We start from the raw sequence: 27,562 nt of genomic DNA, 5'->3' as shown, positions 1-27,562 counted from the left end.
TAAAATGAACAGATTTTATTAATCATGTGGTTTGTTAATTTGTACTTTATGATGTTTAATTTGTGTAGTGAACTTCACTAGGTATGAGGACCTTGAAGAAATTTCAGTGTAGTTTGTTGCATTTTGTTTATATGTTGCATTTTCTTTGACAGTTCCTGTTATAACTCTTAACACTTCTAAGCCATCTGTCTATACTTGGGTACATATTACAAAGAACTGCATTGCAACCACCTTTTTCTAAAATCCCCTCTTTAAAACACTGAATAGTTGGCTTAAAGTGGTGGCCTAGTAAAGAGGATATGCTCTTTCTAATAACTGGAATTGTGAGGCCTTAGCTTTGACTTCTGTTCCGGAGAAGTTGGAGTATACTTTTGTATAATCTGAGACATTTTATGTCCTGATTTGAAAACTGGTTAGTGTGTGTATTTACTGACTTTTTCAGAAACTGATGGGAAATCCTCCTAAACTTGAGACCTATAAATTCCTATTTAATGCGTTCTCTGTCTTGGTTTGAGAGAAATGGTTTTCTGTACATTCTGAGAAGAGCATTCATGTAAGTCAATAGTGTGTAATATTGGAGGTATTAAAAGAATGTACTGCTCATTAGGGCTTATACCACTTCTCTCTTTGTTTCTTTTTTCTCTTTAAGTAGAAATTTCCTTCCGACTTTTATTTTTCTGACCAAATTTCCATTAGGAATTCTTGGACAGTTTGTTCATCCAGGTAGTGTAATTTCAATATATTATGCAAAATTGTCCAAGACTTCTATCTAGCAGCATATAAGATTAAGGATAGCATAAGGGAAATATGTTCAGCTTTTTGGTGGCAGTATAACTTAACTGAATATTGAGGCCTGAGCCTCGGACATATTGTTTATTTTAATTCTAACGAGATGCACAAGGTCTGTACCTTTTGTTAGATTGTATAAAAATTCAGTCCAATAACACAATGCATCATCTTAATGCTATGTGCTGATGAAATAGCTACTATTTTTAGTGTACTGGAATATGATAGTGATTCAGACACTGAGCTTTATCTTAATCTCCTCTGTCAAGTTTCATAGCTTGTAACAGTTCCCTTATTAAGCAATTTGTTTTGGGAGTTTTTGTGGGTGGGAATTATTGATTTCATACAGTTTTAAGATGCATCTTGTTCACTTTTGTGAACATTGTTTCACCATGCTGGCCATTATTTCAACAAATTAAACTTGATTATTTATTATCTCTCCGATAGGAATTCAAAATATAAGTAGCAATTACTTATTCAAGCTGATTTAAAAATGAATTGACAAGTTTGCTTACACTATAAAATAATTCCTCACTGTTTACTCAGTTTGAAACCTCTTGGAAACGTTCGTTTTTAAATGTGTAAATATACTTGATGAGTAACTTTCAAGAGGTGCAGTTCTGTAGCACAGAGAAAGCTCACGATGCACACATCCTTGCTGACCTTAGATTGTGCTTGCATGCCACAGTCTGCTTGTTGTTATAAATGCACTCCTTACTGTAATAATACATGTGGAGGCATTTGAGTAATACCTTAACTCTGTATGAATCTGCTGCGTCAGGGAATCTCAGCTTCCACTGCATAGCCACTCTACTTTTTGGTCATGTGGTTGCAAACGAGAAAATGTTTTCATTTTACCCAAACAAGTTCTTCACTGAAGCAGTTATTTTTGGCTGGAAGATGAAAGGAGAAGCACATCAGACTGCTGGCTTGTATACAAACCTATACCATGTTGCATGAGTTTAAAGGTGCTGCTTATGAAATTTAGATTACTGGGGTTTAATGTGCTACTGAATTGGAACGAAAGTTTCAGAACTTCCAGTCTCCAGAAACTTAGCGCTGCAAGAAGCTGTGATCATTCATGAGATAGCAAGGAAGAAAAAAAAAAAAATCGCTGAACTGATAGGGCTGTGATGCCCTACCCTGTATTTATTACTATCTAGATTTAACTTCTTGACTTAACACATTCAGTCTCAGCTTAGAGATATAAAAAATGGATCTTATGAGACTGGTAAGCAAAGAACCTCAATACTTAAGTGTGTGTGTGTGTGTATGAATATACACATATATATGCTTAAATATTTTAGTATATGTATGTGTAAACATACTTGTGGGGAACTTAAAATAAATAAAATTGTTAACTGAATTTTTCTAGTCTGTTCCTTTGATTATGCCAGGGTTTCCTTGACTGGCATCAGGAAGAAAATTTATTTTTCAGAATGGGGTGTATGGGAGTTCTTGTTAACTAAATGACTAACAAATCTGAGCTATGAGGAAAATAAAATTGACTTTGAAGTAGTGGAAGAGATACTGGTGGCTGGATGTTCTCAAATGAGATGTTCCCACCTCTCTGCATTGCTTCAGCAGTATGCCTGAGGCAAGCAGAAGATGCATTCCAAAAATCATGGTATTCTAGTTTGCACAGTAGTGTGCGCTTTTTTTTTCCTGCACCAAAAGCAGCATCTGCTTTTAGTTTTACTGATCTTTTTGTGCAACAAAATTAATTTTCAGTTCATTTGAGGTTTTTCTTTTTTTTAATGTCAGGCAATATTCAGCTGCTTACTGATTGTTTCCATTGTCCCATCTACTGTGTCAGATAATGATACTGTTGGTTGATTTGGAGAGGAAATAAAAAAAGGGGGGAGGGGGTTGATCTGTAGGATTGTGTTACTTAATGCCCTTCTGATCTATGGTTATAGAGAAAAATGTAATTTGGTTTTTAAAGTAAAATGATGAGGTAAACATGTTGGCTTGGTTCTTTGTGTTTGATTATTTTTTTTAAAAAAATTCTTCCTGCCTCTCAGCGAAGCTGTCCATTATAATTGAGATCTTCTGCATGAAACACTCCAGAATATAAAGGCGAGGAAGAGAATCACTGTGCTAGGCTGCATTCCTGACTAGGTGACCCACGAATATGAAATTTCTAGGGAATGCTACTTGGGAGGATCACAAGGTCATTAAATGCTTGTCTTTCATCCACTGATAAGATTGTTTTTCTTTACCTAGTGGAATCCTTTGGGGTTTTCTCAAAAATCTTTAAATAAAGTATTTAAATGACCTTTTAATACTGTACTGAAAATTAAAAAAAAATAAATACATTCCATGTTGAAATCTCAGTTGTCTCTCTCACCATTTTGTCTTTTAAAGATTTAAAGCATAGTAAGTAAGGGTAAATTCAGTTATGAGAAGGATGGAAGGATTTGATTTCTGTGCTGGAGCCGCCTGCTCCTTTTCTATCAGATGTTTATGGTGCTTAAAACTACCGTAGTAGAGATTTTGTCTTTACTTTCTAAGGTGAGTGTTCCTCTAAAATAACATTCTGGTATTAAAAAATTCTGATTTTGTTATCTTTAAGTCTCATACCTCATGTCTCAGTATTTGTTAGAACAAGTGTCTTTTAAATTTTATAACTGTTTTTTTAACCTTTATTGCTGTCACTTCTGATGTCTTTATCATGTGGTGTGCTGTGTACGGTTTGCATCTTTTTTGTTTTAGATCATGACAGTCAGTGACTAGTGAATCCACTTAAGCTTTGAGTTTGTATGGTGCAGGAAAAGCTTTATGTTTGGGGTGGGGGGGTCGTGTTACTTTTGGTTTTTGTTTTGCTTTTTTTTAGTGTTATCAAACTTTGCTGTCTTAAGGGCCGGATCGGAGTGGTATTTCTTTTTATTTAAAAACATTGAAGTAATTCAGACTTTGATATCTAGGAGATACAGTTTTGTCCTTATGGCTTTTATTTCCAACTGTAGCTTTACATCAGTTTTAAGATAACGTGATGTGTTTTAGTGTGAGATTAAATATGAATTTAATTCCCTCTGAAATTTTGAAGTAAATAGTTTTATTATATTTTATTGAAATACAAAAGGCTTACATCCAGCAAATATATTTGGTGATTAATAGTTGAGAGTGATAAATACAGTCATGAATAATCATTATTAAAATACACATTTTGAAATTACTTATTTTTTTAATCTGACTAGTGATAACCAGTATGGATTGAAATATACTAAACACATACAAAAATACATTTGTAATGGAAAAAAAATGGAATGCTTTCAGCATTCTTAATGCATTCTTAACTTACATGAGCAATAGTGAAAAGCTAACATTTGTTGGCAGGGATGACTTCCAGTGCCCTGCAAGAAGTATTTTTTAAATAGAGTTTTATTCTGGAGTGTTACTGTGTAAAGCCACATCTTAGGTTTCTTTTTTGTTGGGTTTTTTCCTAGTTAAATTAAGTAAAAATACTATTTCAGCTGTAGAAACTCAACCTTGTATTGTTGGTGCATTGCCTTCATTTGTACACAATCACCAGTTTTGGTGGCTTTGCAGGCAAATCTGTTTGTGCAGTTAATTGTTTGGAATTCATAAACAGTTCTTTTGAGCGAACATAGTAAGGTAAACTGAAGTTCAGTCTTTGCTGTGGTAACTGTGTGGTGCGAAGTAAAAAGGATTGTCACTAAAATCAGCTACTATCCTGAATACATGAAAGTTTCACGCCTGAATGAGGAGCCGTCATCCAGTATAGTCACGAACTTTGTGGAAGCTCAGTTTGAGCTGTAAATACAACTTCTGGTATGCACCAAGCAGCAAACAGTGCCTGAATATTAGACAACACTGGTGCAGCATATAAATAGATATATATAATCAAGAAAAAGATCTTCAAGGTAAAGTAATGCTCATACATGAATCAGGACTGTGGATCCGTAGAGCATAAATTACTAAGCCTGTAAAATACTTAATGGCCACCCATTGTCTGCTTAGAGCTCTTCTACAAAAAGTAATAATAACCTCTCAAAATTATTTGTGTATATACTGAGTTTAAAGTCTATGTGCTTATGTGCGACTCTGTGATCTACTTGCTATGGAGAGGGTGCTTGTGAATACAAATCTCACGTTCTGAAAAGATGAAACTGCAGGTATTGTGCCTGAGCAAAAAGTTTGAAATCTTGGGATAAGACAGTTTAACTGTCACCAGAAATTAAGCAGTGAAGTGCGTATGTACATATGTATACATAATGTGTTTATGAACAGAATCTGATGTTCATAGAAACCATTAAAAAAGTTAATCCCAACTTCTGTGTGATTTGCAGTGTGAGCGTTGTAGGGAGAGAATGAAGAAGTTCCCAAACGCTTTTAACGTGGCCTTTGGTCAATGACAGCTTTTATTTCTGTGTTTGCCTCTTACGTTAGTGTGTATAAGGAAGGTTAATAAAAGGGTATAGAAATGTGGTAAAGTTTCATCAACATCTTTACCAGAATGGTTGTGACATCCAATATTGAAAAAAGTCACTTCTCAGTAAAATCTCTTTCTAGCACTTGGCTCTTAAATCAAAATACAGTGAAGATGTGTAAGCACTGGATGCTCAATGCATGCATCTTAACACTGGTAACTTCTTCCTAGGCAAATTTTAGACGTGGTCAAGTAGTTGGTCAACACGGTCATGTTGTTTTTCTTTAATAAAACAATTTGTTTTATTACAGATTTTAGAGCTAAAATATTTTATCTTTAGGAACCCTTGAATCGTTTTCATATGCATAATCAACCTGAAGCCCAGTCTTGAATAACTCAGAACTTCTTTTTTGAATACCTGTAAAAGAAACTCTCATGAGACATTTGAAATTTGAAAATGTATTCTTTATCTACTGCTAATAGCCAAGATCCCACTAAAATCTGTTGAGATAATTTCCAGTTCATTGTAAGGAGAATTGAGTTAATCCTGAAGTTATTTTTTACATACTAAATCATTGAGCTCGGAGTAAAATTATTATTTTTCTCCCTGGTATAACAATGCTGTGCTTTTGTATAAAATAACAAGCAAGTACCACCGATATCATCAAAATCTGAAGAACATATCTTTGACTGTAAAATAATTAGAAAGCAGCATACTACAAAAGAAGCCATATCTAAAGTAGCTGCAAGATTCACAGTTACAGCAGACCTGGGATAAAATAGTCTTTGGGATGTTCAGCTTCTCTGCATTGTTTTATGTGTAAGAGCAGCAGCTGTGCCATGCAAACTTACAAATTTGTAAAACTAAGAGCACAGCACTTCAATCTCTGTATGGTATTTTAGGTTGTCTTTCCCCCCTGATTCTGGTAATGAAACACTAAATCTCTGATACTGGGGGAGGGGTGGCAGGGCTCTACCAGGCTAACTTGGATTCTTGTATTCATTTAATCCAAAATACTGTTTGCTTGATGATCCAAGTGACTGATGTGAGGATAAAACAAACTGCAGTCTTTGTTTTCTCAAATTTAATTTCAGTCATCTTTCTTGGGGGCTGAGAGTCAGTTTTTCAGAGGATCATGCTATGTGTCAGTTACTGGTTTTGATGAACAAAGAATGATGTATTTTACATATTTCTTAAGGAGAATCTGTAATGACTTCTAAGCTTCATCTGAATGACATCAAATGAAGCGGTCTTTGTCCATGCCGATTAGATTCAGCATTATGAAACAAATTATTCTACCATCCTTGTACCCAGTGCTTTATTTCCAATGGTTCTGGGCTATTTTGTGTCAAATATTTATGGGTCCTCTAAGGTTTTATCTAAGTTTGTTAAAACTGATATTCTGTGCTATTTTTTGCAGCACAGTTCTTTTGCAAGCTTAAAAAAGTTTGTGAAGATTCTTTAGATGAGATCCTTTTTCTTTTCAAGGGTTAGATCCATTACTGAATTTTGCCAGATAACGTCTTGAAAAAGAAGCCTGCTCACCCTAAATGCCATGTACGAGCACAAATAAATGGCAGGTTTATAGAATAGCATCTATTAGGTCAACTGAAAAATAACAGACTTTACAGACAGCTTGACATAAGACCCTTACAGCTGAAAAGCAATGTGCTTTATTTTTCAGCACCTTTTTCACTGAGCAGACAATGTCCAGCACATTCGGTAACAGGGACGGCAGATATTACAAGAGAAAAGTTGCATTTTGAATGAGGTGGTATCTTCAGCTTTCATCTCAAAGGAGCAGAGAGCACGTGTAGGTGAGGAAGGCAGCAGAGAGTCAGATCAGCAGGATCATTTTTAGAGAACTTGGCATGTTTGACTCTCAACCATAGTGGGCCAGCTGGATGTGGACTTATTGGCCTTATGTCTCAGTCTGAACGGGCTGATCCACTTGAATGTGTAAATTCTAGCTCATTGTCACATTCTGCTTTGACCCAAAGAAAGATGACTCTCACAGTCATTTTATTCCTCATATTATACTGTGTGGAGTAAGACACACCAAGTTCCCAGAGACCTAACCATCTGGAGAGGTAGCTGTGATTTTCAGCTGCTTGCAAGAACTTGTGTTTCCTACTGAGCTTGGAGAGAAGGAAGAGCAAGTTCTTCACCTGGACGTGAAACATGTTTGTTAGTTCCTGGATAACTGATTGGGTAAAAACCCAACCAAAATCCCCTCTGATAACTAAGTTTTACAATCATTTGCCATGTAGTGACCCTGTAACTAAACTGGAAACGTTTTTCATGCTTAGGAAGGAATTGAAGGTTATTTTAGCTTCTGCTGGAATGTTATGCTTATTTTCATATATGCCTTTATAAATACAGAGCTGTACTTACTGTAGATAATAGGTCCTAAAAAGCTGTCACTGCTGTTATTACACATTGCAAAACAAAATTTGAAGTCTGGAATTTTCAATTTGGCCTAAGAGTCCTAGATATCTACCTCCTCTTGAAAATTCAATTCAAGTGCCATATTCTGTTTTAAAAATCCTAGCCCACAAGGAGTTTTCTAGATTGTGATATGGAAGCGGTGGTCTTAGTTTCAGCTAACGAAAGCTGTGTTCTACATACATTTTTCTTTCTCCAGCAACTTTTTTCAAGTCATTAAAACGTGTTCAACATAAGGGCTCTGATGTAAACACTCATTTTGAACTTAAGTAATGGTGAAAAATGGCCAAAACTACCTAATTTTTTTTAAACCCATTTATATTTTGTGGTTGCCTCACTTCTCACTAAATTAATTGCCTTAACTAGGTCTTGAGAAGAGCTTTGTCAATATACTTTCGACAATTCAGAGTCTAGATGACACAGGCCTGGTTTTCTCCCACAGATGTGCCATTTTATTTCTTTCATAAAATACTGCTTTTGTAAGTAGTAATTTTAAGTAGTTCAGCTGGTATGAAAGTTTATTGGTCTACAGTTACCGACAGACACATTTCTTTTAAGATGGGTGTAAAATACTAATGGCAAACGTCTGCTCTTGTTTTTATCAGCCAATTTATTCTCGGGCTTTTCCGAACTGCTACTCCCTGCTGACTTGTCGATGTCTATCATTGCGTTCCAGTCCCACCATTGTCAGCTCAGTCTGTAACTGTCATCTTGAGTACTTGAAGAGACCAGACCTGGGTATGATGAAGATCAGTGAAAATAAACCTTTCTCTATGGTATCATTACTTGTTCCTTTATTTATGTAACAGTGTACTGGCTCAAGACAAAGATTCACGTAGCCCAGTATCCTGTCTCCCATAGTATATAGCTAGTGCCAGGGTAATCCTGTACTGTAGTGCCAGGGTAATCCTGATAGTGCCCTCAATAATAGTGGGTGCTAACAGCTATAGTAAGAACTTTTTGTTCTTAATTGGGCTGTGATTCAGAGAAATAAAAATGGCAAAGTAAAAGCTTTTTGTCTACCTTTCAAGAGAGCATACTTGGATACGTCAGAAGTAAGAGACAGTCTGGCAATTTTAGAGAATTTTTTGACTCAGCTTTCCTCTTTTCTGTCTTTCCGCCTGCCCCCCCCCCCCCCCCCCCCCCAAGATAGAAGAGTTTTCAAGTTTCAAAACTTGAAATAATGTTTGAGGTATGAGCACTATTGTGCTCAAATTAGAGTTCCCACTTGTTCAAACTCTATGTAGCTTAAACAGGCACAGGTTATCTTTAAATGATCTGTTATTGCTATTAAAAACTCCCCTTCAGTTTGCATTTTGTGTTGCTTTTTCATTTTAGATATTCTTTCTTCCTTCATGTGTTTCAGTGACTGCCACATTAGCAAATGGGTGTACAGAATGGAACTTTGTTGCATAAAAGTACTTAAGGGATTGTAGTTGTCATATCAAGCATCCAAAGAAAAACAAGCTTTTCTTTGTATGGAATTATTACAAAGAGGCTTCCTGGTAACACTGAAAACCAGGAAGCTCAATAAAATTTTAAAGCTCTTTAAAATGGTCACAAACCTTAGTTTTGTCTGGCTGATGCTGGAAACGAAGAATTTCAGAGACTAACTTGTCAGTCTTGGCTTTGTAAGCTGGTCTGGTGATCTACAACAGTTTGGGGGAAAAACAAAACAAAAACCAAAGCACTAGATTAATTATTCCACTAAATCACAAAAAGCACTCAGATAGGATGGACCACCAAAGCCATGCAAGAGAGCTGTAAGAAAAGCAGTTCTACAATCCTGTTATGAAACCTACACAGCGGTAGATGTGGAAAGCAAATAAATGAATCAGTGTTTTTAGTTCTGAAGTTGCCAAGCGAGAGATTAGAATGAAATCTGATTTAGTTGTAGAGTTAATACATGACAATGGACCTGTTATTTGAGGTGGGGCTGTTTGTTGAGGGGTAAGCAAAGGATTTCCATGCATTTTACCTCCATGCTGAATTGTGTTTTCAAGTTCGTGTAATGCTTCATGATCAATGATCTCTGAGGAACTGACACAAGCACTTACACTACAAGCCGTGTGACAAAAGCTAGTTATGGGTTCGTCATGTTCAAAAGCAGGATTAATCCTTACAGCATTTTCTGAATTGCAGCTGTTGAGAGTAGGACTTCTACAATGCAGAACATTTTTGTTTAGGTAAGACTTTAAATTGCAGAAGGAAAAAAGGAATATTTTGAAATGTGAAGAAAAAGATCATGAGCGGCTTACTGCAAATGAGAATTTCTTTTGCTTTTTCTTCTTAACTTAATAATTAAAATGACGAAAAGAAAAACAAGGCTTAGTAAGCCAAGAATGAGAGGTTTAAAAATGAAGGGTTGTATGGGTTCTGGAGCAAATTTTGCACAGCGCTGTCCTTGGTAAAGCTTGTGTCTACGTACAGGACATCTAAAATAGGGAGAGGAAGAGAAAAATGTACAGAACGTGAAGGCAGAAAATACAGAGTACCTCAAATGAAAACAAAGGAAAATCTGCAATTAAATACAAGCAGAGTATTCCCAATATAATTAATTGTTATAAGTCTGTATGAAATAACGTGATTGATCATAGAAGAAAGAAAATACTCTTAGATTCATGAGAGTGACTGTTAAACAAAAAGACACTGATACATTCTTTGCCAACCTACAAATTTTAAGGAAATTATGCATTTGGAACATCTCTGACAAATTTCTAGCCCCACAGGTAAAGTTGAAATAACATTTGTGGTTTAGAGCCTTAGAAGTACAGGTGTGTTTTGGAGTATTGTCTAAACACATCTTTGAAGTCTGTATTCTGTTTATTGGTGATTTTAATCTGAGTAGCAAGGTGTGAAATAAGAGTTCTACTACAAATAGCTCCCTTTAAAGCAAGGGAGAACATTGCCTTATTTTATATGAGAATTCAGGGTTCCTGTTAGTGGGAAAACAAGCGTGGTTCTGACTAAATTCACAAGCAATCCAAGTGCTTGACTAAAGCAAATAATAGGCTATAATTTTCTCTCTGCAGACTGTACAAGCTTGCACAAGCTGTCGGTCCGAGACAGGCGGTAAGTTTGTTTGTAACTTGATATAATTCACAAAAAGTTTCATTTATTATTTTTAATACTTCTATCATTCCAGATGATGCTTTGATTATTACTGTACCTTAAGTCAGGGCTTTTCTGAAATGGAAAGGTGTTATTTTTGGTAGTGCATTGGTCTTGGAGGAGTAGGCTATACCCTTTGCTACTTCAGTGAAGTTTTGAAGAGGACCATTTTAGCTCACAGGCTGATTTCTAGTACAAAATACTGCAGCTGCACTACTGTGACTCTGCAAGTCAGGAATTTAGCAATAACTGTGGTGAATTCAGTATGATCTTATTATCATGCCCACTGCAGAAAATTAATTATGGCAGTTCTATTGTTACAGTAAAAATATCATACGAATAATTTGCTCAGTAGTTCTGGTTTTTGATGCTAATCCTAAATATGCTAAAAGATGTATCATTAACCTAGTAAAGTCAATATTAAGAGAGAATAAACAAGTGCAAGAATTGTAACTTGTGTCTTGCTTATACATGTGGCTGGTGAACTACCGTGTGCCAGTCTGGTATACAGAGTTTCACGTAATGCTCTGAAGAGTTTAGTTTTACAATGAGATGAAACTTGATACTTTTAAAAGATAATTACTATGTTCAAGTACTGTGATAGTTTTCAATATGGGCTTAACATCATTTCATGTAAAAATCCTTACGAAATGCCTTTGCAGTTTCATGGAGCTGCTAATCTTCAAGTCTTTTCCAGAAAGCCCTGAGAGCAGCCTCAGCCTTCATGTGCTGTATTGGGTGGTCTGGAATCAGGATAGTGTTCATAGGTGTGTTTATAAGAATATAGGTTTCCTTTTTAATACAACTTAGAAAAAAAAAAGTTTCTTAAAATACTACTGTGTAATCAATAGCAAAACCGTGAATGTGTTATTTCAATTTTCCAAGATGTGTTTGGAAATCTGAAAAGAATGCATGGTTTTGTACTTGTAATCTCTGCCAGTGATGCTGAATTTGTAATAAATTTCTAAAGCATCTCTAAAAAAATAACCAGATCATGATGTTCTATGTGTGCCAACAGGCAGAAATGGATTTATCCATAGAGAGACTATTTATACTGAAGAAAGGTACTGCAATGTAGCTTATAATGTCTGAATGTTGAGGTCTCAGCTTAGCATAGTTTATGCTGTTGAAAAGTATAAATGCAGCCCTGCTCGTTCATGCAATAGACATATCAGGGGTCTGTTAACAGAATTCATGTTAAGCACCATTTGTTTACCTGCAGACAGCTCCTCTTCCTGGAACTAACTCACATTTCCCACCATTGACGCAAAGATGGGGTTCCAACTCACACAGGCTTCGACAGGGTAATCCATCTTGGCTTGCATAACCAGGTTTACAAAGGCAGTCGGCCTCTCTTGTCCCCTCATCCATTATACATTCGGAAAACTCGTCACATGCCATGAATTTGCATGGGTCTGCCTGATCAGCTGTAAAGGATGGGTAAATCATTAATTGATGCATTACCCCAAAGTAACTTGGCAGGCTTTGTGGCAGCTAGAGAAAACAATTCACCTTTACTGTCCTGCTACTTGTGCATGATAATAGGAGGATATAGCCTAGCATAAAAGGACACACATCCTTCTGTAGATGGCACAGCAAGCATGCAAGCTTATATTGTATGTTTGTTTAGCCCATCACTATTAAGCTGCGATTTCATTTTCACCTCATTGACAAGGATTTTCACATTTGGATATTTTGATCCTTTTTTACTGTAAGTGCTTGTTTTATACTCATGGATACTATGCTACAGCCTTGCATATGTGTGAATCCAGAAAGGGGGGAAGAAAAAAAAAGTGTACAAAGACAAGAAGGCAGAGCACAGGAAAGGAGAGCAGATATACAGCTAGGATCTGGGCTATGCAGGACAGCTAGTCCTGAGTGACCATACCTGTTCAAAGGAAGTTTGCACATGTAGTCTTAGCTGTAGAGAGGAACTTGGTCTCAGGTCAGGTCTATAGAAATCAAAATCATCTAATATATCAGTGCAGAAGAAAACGGTCCCTTTTTAGTTACGTGGGCTTAAAATTTCTTAAGAAGAAAAGTCTGTAGTTTAAAAAGAAGGTTCATCCTGGATATTGCAGCTAGTACCTGTAGGTACTATCTGGGCTGAGATTTTTCTTCCAGAGCCACTTCATGGCCGTAGATGCTCTGTAATACTAATTTCAATGAAAAATGAGGATTGCATTCTTTATAGTAGTACTGGAAATCTCAGACATTACTAGGATATGCTTAACTGGTAGAAATTAATCCAGCAGAGCTGTTCACTTTTAACCCCTCTATAATTCTATGGCTAGTTCCTTTTTTTTTTTTTTTTAATTTTAGACTAGTGAGTTTTAGCCTGCTCAATTACCCTTTGCTGTATACAGTGTGTATGTTAATTTGGGATCTACTTTGCTCCTGGACTGTAAATGTATGTACATGTAAGCTCTAACAACTGGGCATCAAATACAATAAATTACAAAGTAACTTTATTGCAGGCAAACCCTTGCTTATAATTAAAAATAAAAAAAAAAAGTTCCAAGTACTTTGCTGTGATCATTGATACTGCTGATTGGGAATTGCAAAGTTTAGTCTCTAATGAAACAAAAGCAGCTGGCAAATCAAAAGGGGATATTGGTTCTTACAGATTTTTTTTCTTATCCCACACGGAATTGCACTCCAAGCAAAACCGAAACACTTCTGAAGGAAAAATGGTTAATAAAAGAGTTTGTATGATTGAGTAATTGATTAAAACAGTAACAGCTGCATAACTGCATATCTCCTGTAAGTATCTCCCCAGTTTTGATGGTCACAGTTTACTTTTATAGTAGTGGAAATAAAGGTTGATACTGCTAATGAGGAGATATAGGCATTACCCAGGGCTGTGTGCCACAGCCCTGCAGTTTTCAGAAGCTGAAAGGTCTCAGCGTGATTCTGTTTGACAAGTAGAGTTAGGCATGAGCAATTTGCTGGGTTAGGGGGTCATTTTTTTGTGATAATGTTTCATTTTCCTTAACAAAGTGTTGGTCTACGTACCTGCCATACGTTGTCGTCTTTTCTGTGTTTTCACTTTGTTTAGGTTACAAAAAAAATGCATGTAGGTATTTTTAAAACCCCACTATGTTATTCCTTATGGTATTATTTATGACCAATGCAGTCAGCCCTTTGCAGCTGCTAAGTCTTGATACATATTTTGGACTGTCAGTTCCCATCAGTGTTTCAATGTGATATAACATTATTACCACTAGATGGCTCTTACTTTCACAATAAATAGGAATTTACTCAGATTACCCTAATGAATTAAACAGGTTGGGGTTTTTTTGTTTGTTGGCTGTTTTCTTTCTGAAGTGAAAAGACAGTAGGACTTTTGAAACACCTGTATGGGAATATACTGGCTTTCTAAACATAATTTCTTCTATTTTGACATTTTACTACTGCTCATAAGCCTTGAAAGAACAGCAAACAGCAAACTCATTGTGATATCATTTTCCTGAATTCATGTTGCAATACCACATCAGTGAAACAGCCAATATGGATGAAGATGAAAGATTTTTAATTTTTTCTGTATTTGCTTTTTAGCAACTTTCTCATTTTAATTTTTATTTAATGAAAATTCACTACCAAAGCAGAGAATGTATGGTAGCCTGAAGTTCACTCTTTCTAGTGAACTCATTTAATACTTTATTCAGCAAAACATCATTTTATCATGGCAGTATTTGAAAGTTTGAATACTGTGATTTTGTTAACTTTCTTTACCACACACTACCTATGCTCTTAGTGGCCACAAGGAATTACATAAAATGAAAACAGATTACAAACTGTCTGCATGAATTGTAAATGAATTTCTGTTCTGGAATTGTCAGAGATTTGTACGTAAAAAGACAGCTTAACCAAAACTGCTAAAGGCATCTACGTGCTGAGGCATTGGTATCTTTCTTTTCTATGCCAGTGGACCTTCCAACATTACAGCGGTGTCTGGAAATGCTGTTACAGATTTTCTGCTGTTTAACAGAGACTACAGACTTCCAGATTTATTTGAAATTTATTACATCAGGAGGTATGCTGGGATTACAAATTTATGGAGTGTTACATATAGTAATGCTCTGGCCAGTGAGTATCTGTAGAATCCAATTATTCCTAGAAATTATCTTTTTCTGTCTTGTACTCCATAGTCCTTTAAAAATAGATTTAATGATGCCCAAAACTATGGTTTGCTCACAACATTGCAAAAATCATCAGAAATAATGTTTACATACTCAGATTCAAGGTTTGTGTAAGTCACTCCTGCCTTCGCCCAGCCCTTATTCTAGAGCGTTTTTAGTTCCCTATAATTGGTCCTGGAAGGCAGTTGGTGCACATGCATAGACCAACACCTCCACCCAACATTTCATTATAGTATGAAAATATGTCTGCAGGTAGTTGAATTTGCAGTATCTTCGGTTTTCTTATTACTCCTGATCACTGGGAGGCTATTGCTAATATTGTTACTTCCAAAACTGTAATCCTTCTGAAGCTGTAACAACCTGGAAAAGATTAACTGCTTGGTTTTTGTTTTGCACATACATTATTAACGCAATCTTACCTGGCTCAATATCGAGGGAATAGCTGTCAATCTCCAAATTGAGGTGTTGGGCTGCAGCATCACAGAAATCTTCCAAAACGCAATGTACTGCTTCCGTGATATTGTATGGCACTGTCCTGGCAAATTTCATTTTGCTGTTCACAATCACACTTCCATTTCTGAAGTTAAGTATTTCAAGATGCTTAAAACCTGTAAGGTTGGACTGAAGGTATGGAAGTAGCTGCAAAACAGAAAGTTGCCTTTATTTTAACTTACTGACAATGTCTACCTGCTATTAATTTCTCTTACAGTCACTTTTCATTATCAAGTGCACACTTCATACACTTATTTCTCTGAATTTAATACAATTGTTAAACTCCACCACTAAATTCACTTTTCTGTTTAGCACTATTTTCTTCTGGACTTCCACATTTTTCTCAATAATGTATTGAGATGGATGGGCAGCAATGTAATGAAATGCACAGCAGTTGGGGAGTTTATTCATCTGGAAGAGAAAAATCACCTCACTCAAAAGCCAAATTTAATTATTTTCAAACATTCAATCCAGGCAGGTTAGGGCATAGCATAATAGGCACGTTACTGAGCTGACCTGCTGCCTTATTGTACCCATAGAGAAAATCCATATCTGATCATATTCCCTCTGCTAAGTTACGATATTTTTTAAAAGGCCTATTTTTAAATCCAGCATGTAGACACAAGCCTTAGATGTAATCAGCACTGCTACACTGTTGACATGAATCTAAGAAAAAACCAAATAAACTCCATGTCTGGCATATATCTGGAGTCTCTTGAACAAGTAAAGACTTTCACCACTGACTTCGTAAACTCTTTCTTCATACTCTGAGAACATCCCAGGCTTACAGGTCCTTTAAAAACACAGCTTATGAGACCAAATTGTAGTAGGTCTGATAATGTTAAAATACTGTGCTCTTCAGTGTATTTCTTTAAACTGTGCCTGCCTACTGCATATGTTGTTCAAGTTGATTTTCACCCACCAATTGCATGAACTGTTGTTCTAGTGCTTTGTATTCTGGCGAACTCCTATTGAAGAGGTCATCAGAAAAGTGCATGTTGGTTACCCTCAGGCTGAAGAAAACCACTAGCTCTTTGCCTTTGGCTGCGGTTGTCATGGAGCTGGTAGTTACATACTTCAGTGTAGGAGCTGGGGTGGTTTCTGCAGGCTTGGTTGTCAGCACTGAGATATAACCGCTGCCATGCTCCACTTCATCCAGTGCTGCTGTGCTCATCACATCGATGTGATCTAACTCAGTAGCAATATCCTGCACTCCTGTCCCGGTACCGTCGGAAGGAACGCTCTCAGATGCAGGCATTGAGGAATCTGGTACTTCAAGGGACTGTTCAATGATCTCGGAGTGGCTGTAGGGCAGGCCGGTTGCTGCCGGCAGCGGTGCTGTTTGGTCTGATGGTGCCGTGTCTGTAATAATATCTTCAGGCTGTGTGGTAGAGAGATCACTTGAACCAATAAAGAAAGGCAACGTTTTGTAAGTGCTGGCTGTAACTAAAATGTCATCGCCTGATGATTCTGGTTCATCCATGATCTTAACTGCTGCAGAAAAAGATGGGAAAAACAAGTAGCTATTTTGAAAAGCAAGCATAACAAACATCAAGCATGGAAACAGCATGTATAGTTGTATTTCCACTAAAGCATTTTTAAAAACAAGCTTTACCACTATCTAAACATGAAAATGCTATTTCCATCACCAAGAAATAACTACGGGAATAAAACACGTCATACACATATTTGAGTGATGAGATTTCTGTGGGTGCTGTGTTTAAATAATAATTACACTTGGTAAGTATTTCCTAAGCCATCCTAAAGTGCATTCTTGTTTTGAAGATACATAATCACACTGTCAGTTTATATTGACTGAAAGAGTAGATAGATCGCAGCTTTGAGCTGTCTGCTCAGATCAGTTGCATGCTGGAGTCATTCTGTTCCCCTCTGCAAGAGGTTAAAGCTATTACTTGCCAGTAATCATGAAATGTGGTTAAGAAAAACAGTGCAGCCTTTTCAGATGCAAACTCTGTCCGTTTACCTAAAAGACAACAGCACCAGTGAAAACAAATTCAAACCTTAAGAAATCATCTGCTGCACCTGAAGCAGCCATTTCATCCAGATGCTGAACTTTGATGAGGTCCCCACTGGGGCTTGGCGTGGATCTGGGATGTGTGATAGCTGTAACTGAAATCCAAATCTAAAATGTGACGAATGAGACTCTTTGAATTTGGCTTGCAGCTACCTGGCCACAATGACTTCACAGAAAATAGTGGCCTCCAAGCAACAGACATCTACTCAAGTGGGCAGCTTTGTCCTTCTCCAGTGATATACTTACGTGGGCTCTTCGCATGGGACTTTTAGCAGCCCCCTGCAGGTAAAATCACTTATCAGCTAATAGGAAAGAATTTTTTCTCCAGTTGATGAACTCTTCCATTCCCTATGCACTAATTTCCTCCCAGTGGCCAATGAAAGTACTAAGGTAGAGCAAACTTTTGCATTATGAATAACCCCAGCTGAAGGAGGTGGCAACTGTCCCGTCCATGGCGTAGGAGTTGCCTGTGGATGTTCTTTGTGTCCCTTTCCATTTCCTTGCTTCTAAATGAATGAGGTCCAATCTTCTGCTTGTTGTGTTGCTGTTTTTAGGAACAAATGTATATTTTCAACAAAGAAAATCTTAATATGAGATAACTGTCTATATTCTTGACATTGTTAATTTAACAGCATGTCCTAGCTCTTTGCTTCCTCCCTGCAGATACAATGCCTTGATCTAATGCGGATTATTTTCTGTATAGCCATATATAGCCCCATTCTGCTAAGCTGACCACACTTCTCAAAAAAGCAAAAAATTGCTCTAAGGTATGGTATGTGGTTTCACTAGAATTAGATGCCTGAAAAGGATTTTCTTCCATTTGGTTACCACTTTACATAAACTTATGTTAAGAGCCGCTACATATATATTTTTTACCCTTTATCGTATGTTTTAGTATATGTATAGTGATTCAGTGATACTAGTGTAAAAAGATGAATAAAACATGCTAATAAACTAAGTTAATAATATAAAAATAAGAAATAGTATAATTTATAAAAATATATAAAATTAATATATAAACAATAAGTAGTATCAATAGATATTTTGCCATCCGGAGGGACCTGGACAAGCTCGAGAACTGGGCCCACGTGAACCTTGTGAGGTTCAACAAGGCCAAGTCCAAGGTCCTGCACCTGGGTCAGGGCAACCCTCAGTATCAATACTGGCTGGGGATGAAGGGATTGAGAGCAGCCCTGCAGAGCAGGACTTGGGGGTGCTGGTGGATGAAAAGCCGGACGTGAGCCTGCAATGTGCACTCACAGCCCAGAAAGCCAACTGTGTCCTGGGCTGCATCAAAAGAAGGGTGGCCGGCAGGTCGAGGGAGGAGATTCTGCCCCTCTACTCCGCTCTGGTGAGACCCCACCTGGAGTACTGCATCCAGCTCTGGGGCCCGCAACACAAGAAGGGCATGGACCTGTTGGAGCAGGCCCAGAGGAGGGCCACAAAAATGATCAGAGGGATGCAACACCTCTCCTGTGAGGAAAGGCTGAGAGAGTTGGTGTTGTTCAGCCTGGAGAAGAGAAGGCTCCAGGGTCACCTTATTGTGGTTTTTCAGTACTTAAAGGGGCCTTATAAGAAAGATGGAGACAGACTTTTCAGTAGGGCCTGTAGCAATAGGACAAGGGGTAACGGTTTTAAACTAAAAGAGGGTAGATTCAGACTAGATCTAAGGAAGAAATTTTTTACAATGAGGGTGATGAAACACTGGAACATGTTGCCCAGAGAGGTGGTAGCTGCCACATCTCTGGAAACATTCAAGGTTAGGCTGGATGGGGTTCTAAGCAACCTGATCTAGTTGAAGATGTCCCTGCTCATTGCAGGGGGGTTGAACTACGTGATCTTTAAAGGTTCCTTACATCCAAACTGTTCTAGGAATAGTAATAAAATGAGTAAAACACGTAATAGACTGACCAGTGGTTAAACTATTCAGGTAGGTTGTGAGAGAGCTAGATTTACTTTTTGGTTCCTCTTCTAACTCCTCAGGAGTCTTGAGGACACGCCTTTTTATGGTATTGATCTCACTTCTAGAAGGCATTTAAAAGTGAGATGCATCCTCTAAGTTGGTTATCTTTGTTCCCTTTTTAGTCAATAGAGAGACATTTATCTTGCATGAAGAAAACCATCTAAACATATGCTGGATCTTTTGAAGTGCCTATATCTTTCTGTTGACTTCAGAACATAAACAACAAATTTATGTAAGATGCCTTATTTTCCTCTTACATAGTTTCTGTTATCTAAATCAATCTCTTCAGCTCCTTGTAGCATTATTGAGGTTCACTGATATCTCTGAGGTCCTCAAGTATTAGAGTGATAAGAACTATTAAAGTTTTTTGAAAAAGGGAAACACTTTCCATTGTGTTGTAGTTTGACACTACCAGCAGGGCAGTGTGGTTCTGGCTTTAGTGAAGGAAGGGTCAGTGAGTTTTACTCTGCAGTACCAGTAACATGGTGTTACTAGAGTGTTCTTCCTCCCACTCTCCATTCTAAGGTTTTCCATTTGTTACAAGTGTTTCGCATGCTTTGGCTGAGGGAAGAACTAGGTCTTTTTTGTCTGTTCTGTGGGGAAGTGAACTTCTAGGAACAATTTACAAAAATAACCTGCATACTCTGAAGCAGAACTTCTCAGATAAAGCATCCTGGAAGGATCATTACTGCATCTGCTTCTATTTATGCAGTGACTACATCAGTACAAATGTTATTCTGTTACAAAGAAAGAAACCTATCTGAAAGCACAATGTATTTTAAGACTGTTTTTAACAGGTATTGAGTAACAGATGCTAATACGGTATTTCAGCAAGGTACTGAGGAATATCAGGCAAATTCTTGCTAGAGCAGAGTTTATCACAGCAGCAGCACATGTTCTCATAGCTACACATGGAAAAGCATTCTAGAAACAAGATGTGGGCTATTCTGACAGGGGTAATCAGGGAAACCTGATTACCTTCCACATTTGCTGCTTTCTGGATGCACAAAATATTGCAAGGTTGTAAGGCAACTGCCTGCAAGATGCTCCTCCTCTTTTGAAGACCAGGTTATTAGCTACTGTTACGTGTTCTTGCAGGATTCCTCTGTTACCTTGCAGCTAAAAGTAGAGCAGTCACCAAAGATGCTCTTCCAAACAGTTCCCAAACTGGCCTGGACAAATGATGATGATGGACAAACATTTTGTTATACTTTGGCACATTGGAACAAATCAGTAGGAGCTGGGTGCTGCCAACGTTTTCCAGAAACCAGGTTTTAAGGGAGGCAACTGCAAAGCAGTGGCATGCCACAAAAGGTGCCTATTTTGCCCTTAACACTAGCTGGCTGATGGTAAGTTACTGAAGATCGCTCATCTCTGTCAATATTTAGTATCCCTTTCCCATATTGGACAAGGCAAATTTTTATAGTTAACTTTGCTGCCTTCATCTTCATGCATGAAAACATTTTCCCCCAAGTGCCTCATTTTAACAGGCAGAATATTTGGAAACCAGAATGATTTAGATGACAAAAATTCCCACTTGATAAGAGACTATATTTCACCTATTTTGGGTTTGATATTTAGGATTGAGTTCTAATCCCATATTTATCAGCAGTGAACTTACTGAAATCAATGGAACTGTGGTAGCACAAAGCCTGAGCAAGTGAGACCAGGATATTTGGATTTGCCCTGAGGATCAGGAGTGCCCAGCCCTATGGCCCTTAGGGGAAAAGCTTTCTGCCAGATCATAAAATAGTTCCTTATGTTTCACATGATGAGCTCCTGCCACCTCCCTCCCACATCCCCAGTGGCTGTTCATGACTGAAGTGTACAAAATAACAAGTGAGCTTAGAGTACTGCTGATTCTGGAAAAGACTCTGAAGTACACTGCTAATATGAAGCATCTGTGTTGGATGGGATGCAGAAAAAACCAAGTGCTGCATTTGCGTTTCCTGCAAGGCTGGACTGTGGTGGTCTGGAAGCACAACAGGACCACAAAGTGAGTGCAGCAAATTCCCATTTAAACTAGCACAGCTGTGCAGCCTCCTTTTATTTGTTGTGATATGTAATTTGCACTGCTGACAGTATAATACAAGGGCTACAGTCAGTCCCTCCAGTCCTAGAGAGTCACCAAAAAAGAATAGCAAAGTGCTGTATGGAACCCAGGGTTGTGCATGCCGCATGTAACACCAAACGCTGCACCACAGCTTGATGCCCTAGTACTTCATTGAGAACTTGAGATGCTCTTCTCTTGTCGTGTCCTCGTATTTCTTGTGTAATCAAGGATATGGACAGATTAGAAAACCAAAGCCTAGTGATGTTCTCTGTTTACAAAGCTCTTGCTGTTACTTGTTACACTGATAAGGAGTGAGAGTCACTTATTAGTTAAGGGAACTCAAAGCAGATTTCCTAGCATTAGTGCTTGAGGCATTAATGCAGGATGATCTACTGATGGGATGAACCCGCAGCTCCACAGAGCAACCTTCTCTCAGCATGACAACATACACTTGAGCATATGATCATGATGGTATTTGTTAGGCAGATTATATTTTAGAAAGAGGTAACTACAGAAGAAACAAGTACTGAAATGGCTTTGAAACTGCAGCAAGTTTGAAGCAGAATAACCATATATATATTACACATTTGGTATATAGCTCTGTATACGTGTGTGTATATATATAGTCTATACATAGACTATAAAGGCCTTCTGGCATCCTCTTATTACAAGCAAAGTAACTTAAAAGGCCTTGGGGGCATACCAAGATGATCTCTGTGCACGTATCATCTGTTTTCATAAGCTGCCAATTTTTATTAGTCACTGTTTCTCCAGCTGAGATAGACAGTGACTGACCACAGAGGTGATGTTAGTCCCGTGCAATGTGAAAGCAAACGGGCTTTTCTAAAAGGCTGCTGAGCACTTACTGAAGCACAACACCAGTCCTGAACCCAGGGGTTACTGACCCCTTCTGTTGGTTGCACTTTGTCTAACGCATGTCATGATACTGCTGCAAGACTTGCCTGCTGAAGAGACATGTTGAAATCATCAGTAAAATGATTGGCAACTGTTTTGCGAAGCTTTTCCACTGTCTATATGAGGCTTTGATAGAAATCAGTCCTAAGAAGTTAAAAACTACAGATGAAACAAAGAAAACCTAGGCATTTGGAATGAAAAAAAAAACCCTTTGCATTTAAAATACTGGTTTTGTATGTATAACCAATATATATTGGTTTTCAGACTAGATATAAGGAAAAAATTTTTTATGATGAAGGTGGTGAAACACTGGAACAGGTTGCCCAGAGAGGTGGAAGTTGCTCCATCCCTGCAAACTTTCAAGGTCAGGTTGGACGGGGCTCTGAGCAACTTGGTCTGGTTGAAGATGGCCCTGCCCATGGCAGGGGAGTTGGACTAGATGACCTTTAAAGGTCCCTTCCAACCCAAACTATTCAATGATTCTATGATTCTATATGCGCATATATATATATATAAAATTTTGAAATAGAACACAAAATACACCTAAACTGGTTCATCAGAAAGCAATTATTTGTAAAACATCACCCAGTTTGCCTTGTGGATGAGATTTTTACAGCAGAAGGCTAGAAAAAACACATGCATTTATTTTATGAAACCTCTAAAAGTACAAACACTGAAGATTTAGACATTCTTAATCTCAGCATTTTTCATTTCAGAATACAGTTTGGTCTACAACACTGTCATTCAGGTGTAGGGAACTCGCAGAGAGCATGAAATAACATGCTGAACTCAAATATATCCCCAGAGTAACCGTATTGAAGGTTAAACAATGGCATGGGATTAAAAACTGCGGTCAGCAATAAAAACCTCAACTCTAACTCTCAGCCACCACTTACCTTTCCACAAAGATATTCACTGAACTCTCCAGATGTTTTTTTTTGTATTACATGGACAAGGCATGACAATATTGTACTGAGGAGAGTTTTATATCTAAAATTAAACTGCTGTTGGCAAAGATGTGTAAACACTAAATTAAGAGGCAATTTCCTGGGTGCATTGCTATATTAAATCTTTGTAAAAGGAGTGCTGCATGCAGGCATTTATTCCCAAGTGAGGGAGTTAAATACATAGGTTTGACTTTTCAGAAAAAATCAACTGCCGTTTCAACAACTTTGTTTTAGGTATCTAATTAGTTGGTCCTCTTACATTTTTTTAAGTGAGGAAAACCCTCCTAATTGACCATGAATAAGGAATTATTGTTTGGGAAAGGTCAAATTGTCATGAGACATTTTTCTAGTGGGTTGCATTAATAAGCAGACCCAGAAGGTTATACATTAAGAGGTCCTGGCATTTCATTTCATTCATAAGCATAATAAGCACTGACATTTCCTATTGGCAATAGACAAATTTTCCAAGTCCACTGACAGATATTGTTCTGTATATGAAAGTTACAGTATTACAATGTATATGTATATATTTGTATACATGCTGGCTGAGGAAAATAACTAACGAAGGGAAAACTGTGCAATTAGGAGATTGGTCCATAAGGCAGGGTAGGAACCTCCTTATGGGCAGCTCTGCTGATATAAATACCAGATGAATTGGGAAGCAAGTAGCTGGATTCAAATTTACATATTTTGTTGGTGCCTGAAATGCCACAAAATCCCTGGATGCAGGACTGTTGTGTACAAACAAATAGATAAAGTGCTGAATTTGTGTTTGAGGTCTTTCATTTTTAACTAGGGCACAAGTAAGATTAGGATTAAGAGAATTAAGAGAAGAGGATCATTAACCTAACGTGTCACAACAAATGTCTCACAGCACATAATTACTGATTAAGTTTGTCTTTTTAACTGTAAGGCCAAGCCAAAAGAGCCAGAATGATCTATGGCTGTCATTCTGTCTGTCTATATGAACTCTCCAGAAGCCAGGTTCAGTGTCCAGTGAAACCAACAGAACTCCTTCTCCACTGACTCCAGTGAACTTCAGTTCACTGGGAGTGAAGCCCATCTTTTCTCCATCTCCAGTCCTAAAAATTCTTGTATCTCTTGACCTTTTTTCCTTAGCATCCTCAGTGAAACTTTCTGACTAGTCTAATTTTTCACAGAACAGCCTCATAGCTGCAGCTCTAGTTCCATTACTATGTAGTGCTCTGTGTAACTTACATAAGAAGCCTTCAGTTTATTCTGAAAATTTTCATATGTTGCAGCTGTGCTTCGTCATCCTGTTCTCACCACCAAAGATGCAAATAAATATAATTCTGACATGATGTCACAAGAACAGTATTTTCTATCCTAATAAAATACTACTTGTAATGATAATCTTCTCTCATTGTTCTCAGAACCATTCAGTTCTCCTTGACACTCTGAAAACTAAGAGGTTAACACAGAATTTGCAAAAGCAAGACCTGAAAAGCTAAAACACTGCAGAATTCAGGGTGTTGAGCAACTACAGTTTACTAATCTTGTTTATGTTCATTATGAAAGAATCTTCCAAGGGTGCTTCTTCAGTTGGGCTCCACACACTGGCATCAAGGCCCACCTTCTATTTGGTAACAACTGGCCAACCTGGACAACTCTGTTTTACTGACTTTCATGCTTAGCTGAGTAATTTGACCGGGGAAACAGACTGTGTGTTTTATTTGGGACGTTTGCTCCCAAACAGAGTTATGACATGGCCCTCATCTCACTTTGGGATCTTTACCATGATTCCTTTTATTGGACGTCAGTAGTATTATATACTTCTGCAATGACTGAAGAAATAAAAAGCAAAGAATTCTTCACTTGTTTCTCAAAGATGCATAAAGATTTAGAGTAAATCATTAAGAACAAAGCCAAGCCCTGACTGCTTTTACTCCCCTGCAAATTTTCCCTCAGTGCAGCTAATTGTGCCTGAGAGAAGCAGAATGATGCAGCTCACAACGGTCTGACTGCCCATAAACTTTTCACTGATGTAAATTAGCTGGTCTTACTTAGCTCACACCAAGTTTTCAGTACAGAGAAAGAATTCCCTTTATGGAATGTCTAAGGGTTAATATTTTTGCTGATCCATCTCTCCTTGGGAAATGCAAGCTCCCTTAGCTTTCGTGGAAGTCGGTCAGTAGCAAAAGGGAGTCACATCTGCCTTTAGCAATTTCATGTTTGGTCACCGTACCCATAAGAGCCCTCTGAAATATTGTTTTCTTGTGAGATTACAAATTCATTTTTTCTTTGATTGTCATTTTCACATGCATTGGCCAATGCATGGCTTAAAAATAGTAATTCAGCTTGCCATTTTATGTTTTATTAAGGACTTTCTTTACTTCAGTTAACTATATGCTACTAGTTTTCTATTAAAAAGGCTTTTAAAGCTTTAAAAAAAAGTGCTATTTAAAAGCTATTAAAGCTTTTTGCATGTTTTTTGAATAAGCCTGTTTCTTTAAAGCTTTGAAATAATGCAATAAATACATTTAATATATGATTTTTTAAATTTTTTTCAGCTTCAAAGTAGTAATTTAAGTACAACAGGTGGAAATACAATAGATATACAATTAATTGGGCAAGCTTACTTTATAAACCTGTGTCAAATTCTTGGCTGTTAAATTTTAACAACTCTTTTTGCCATTCTCATGTTTCAGCAGTTCTAAAGGATTAAGCATTTCAGAAACACATAAGTACTTTGAACAGTACAGGAATAGCTGGTGTTTAAAGCATCCCCCAAAGCTCTGCATAGCAATGTTTGACTTCATTCTGCACTGAAACTATGCAATGGAATTATCTGCGGAAAAGAGACTGGAGAGCAGTCAGTGATAATCTGTTAAACCTGGGCCTGAAGCATCATCCCACTACCATCTCTTCACTGACTTCAAGAGCTGCTGCACCTGGTTATGGTGACTGTTCTGCCTCTCCAAGCTAAGACTCAGAAAAGATGTAGAAACATCCATTTGCCTCAGCACTCTTCTGACTACAGCAGAAGAAAAGTCAGTATTTCCATATTAATTGCTTTAGCCAGTTAACAGCATTCACACTCATAATTAAGGGATTATAAAGTTGGATGTTAAGACAGTATTCCTGCATTTTATAAGAATACTATACAGACAGGTCTATAATTAGATACCTTGTATGGACAGTAGGTCCATGTTAGGTTATTTCTGTAACATGACAAATCACTTTCACCATTTACAGAACCTTTACCTCATCTGCTACTGAGATTGACAGATAAAATGACATTCTAGTGCTCAAGTGCTCTAAAAGTCAGTTTTCTGATTAAAGTCCTCACTAAAGAAGTGATTCAACTGAGATTAGAATACTCTTGTAAAGCAGGGGAATTAGTAAGTACATTTACAATGAAAACATGTCAAAAATGCCAGAGACTCCTGTGACTGTTATTTAATGTAAGCTATTTTGTATTGAAGTTCTGCACTATTTGCTAGCATAATAAAATAATATTAAAATATATATTAAACAAGTACAATACCATGCTAAACTGAGAAGTCTGGACTTGATTGGTATTCACATCAATGAATTAAATAGAGAAGCAAAACTGAGAAGCAGTGAATTTGCAAATATGAACACACTTCTACAAAGGAATGGAATCAAAACTGAATAATAAACATCTCGCTTAAAACCATAGCTTCAGGAGGATTCTTATTCCTTTATGCCCATTGTTGAGTGGTCTACAATTAAATTTGAAAAATTTATTTCATGAATTTAAAATAACAAAGTCTGTGTGAAAATAACCTAAAGCTTTACAAGCATCTGGAAACATAAACAAGCATCCATCTAAATGCAAATACTCCTACATGCTACTGTAACCATTTTGGAGCTCCCCAAATGGAGAACCTGGAACCTGGAATACTATTTTTGATGTATTCTACTTTAGAATGATTAGAAACAAAAGCTGACAGGTTACAACACCTATCCTTCAGAACTGAAAGTAGCCTCCAAATCCCTATCCACTTTCTCTATTTTTCTCAACTGTGTGATAGGAAAAAAAGAGCAAATTTTTGTAGGTGATGGGACGATCAGGCAGTTTTGTGGTATTGAAGTTTATTAGTTTGCAAAATGGTAAAACCAAAATAGAAGTCACACAATATAAATTCGAGTAACGTGTTGACCCAAGGACCTAAAAACAGAAAAGACAAACATGAAATTAGAAAGTTAAAACCCATGACTCTCAAAATCTTGTTATCAGATGAGCACTGTAAAACTTGCCAAGAAAAATGAAAACACTGAATACACTTTTTTT

At 37.3% G+C, this 27,562-nt stretch overlaps 1 protein-coding gene across 1 annotated transcript in view; it reads right to left on the bottom strand.

Annotated features, from left to right (window-relative positions):
- Positions 1 to 9,242: 9,242 nt before the first annotated feature.
- Positions 9,243 to 27,562, bottom strand: part of IMPG1 (interphotoreceptor matrix proteoglycan 1) — a 64,540-nt gene continuing 46,220 nt past the window's right edge. The window contains exons 13-18 of the mRNA XM_059835735.1: positions 16,293 to 16,864; positions 15,298 to 15,517; positions 11,953 to 12,163; positions 9,884 to 10,060; positions 9,604 to 9,785; positions 9,243 to 9,274 (exon numbers count right to left, since the gene is read on the bottom strand). Of these exons, the coding sequence (XP_059691718.1) occupies positions 9,243 to 9,274; positions 9,604 to 9,785; positions 9,884 to 10,060; positions 11,953 to 12,163; positions 15,298 to 15,517; positions 16,293 to 16,864 (1,394 nt within the window). The remainder of the gene's footprint in view (positions 9,275 to 9,603; positions 9,786 to 9,883; positions 10,061 to 11,952; positions 12,164 to 15,297; positions 15,518 to 16,292; positions 16,865 to 27,562) is intronic.

The sequence above is a fragment of the Gavia stellata genome, chromosome 2 (genome assembly GCF_030936135.1).
Source record: "Gavia stellata isolate bGavSte3 chromosome 2, bGavSte3.hap2, whole genome shotgun sequence".
Lineage (NCBI taxonomy): Eukaryota > Metazoa > Chordata > Aves > Gaviiformes > Gaviidae > Gavia > Gavia stellata.
This window is presented reverse-complemented; position numbering and strand designations above follow the sequence as displayed.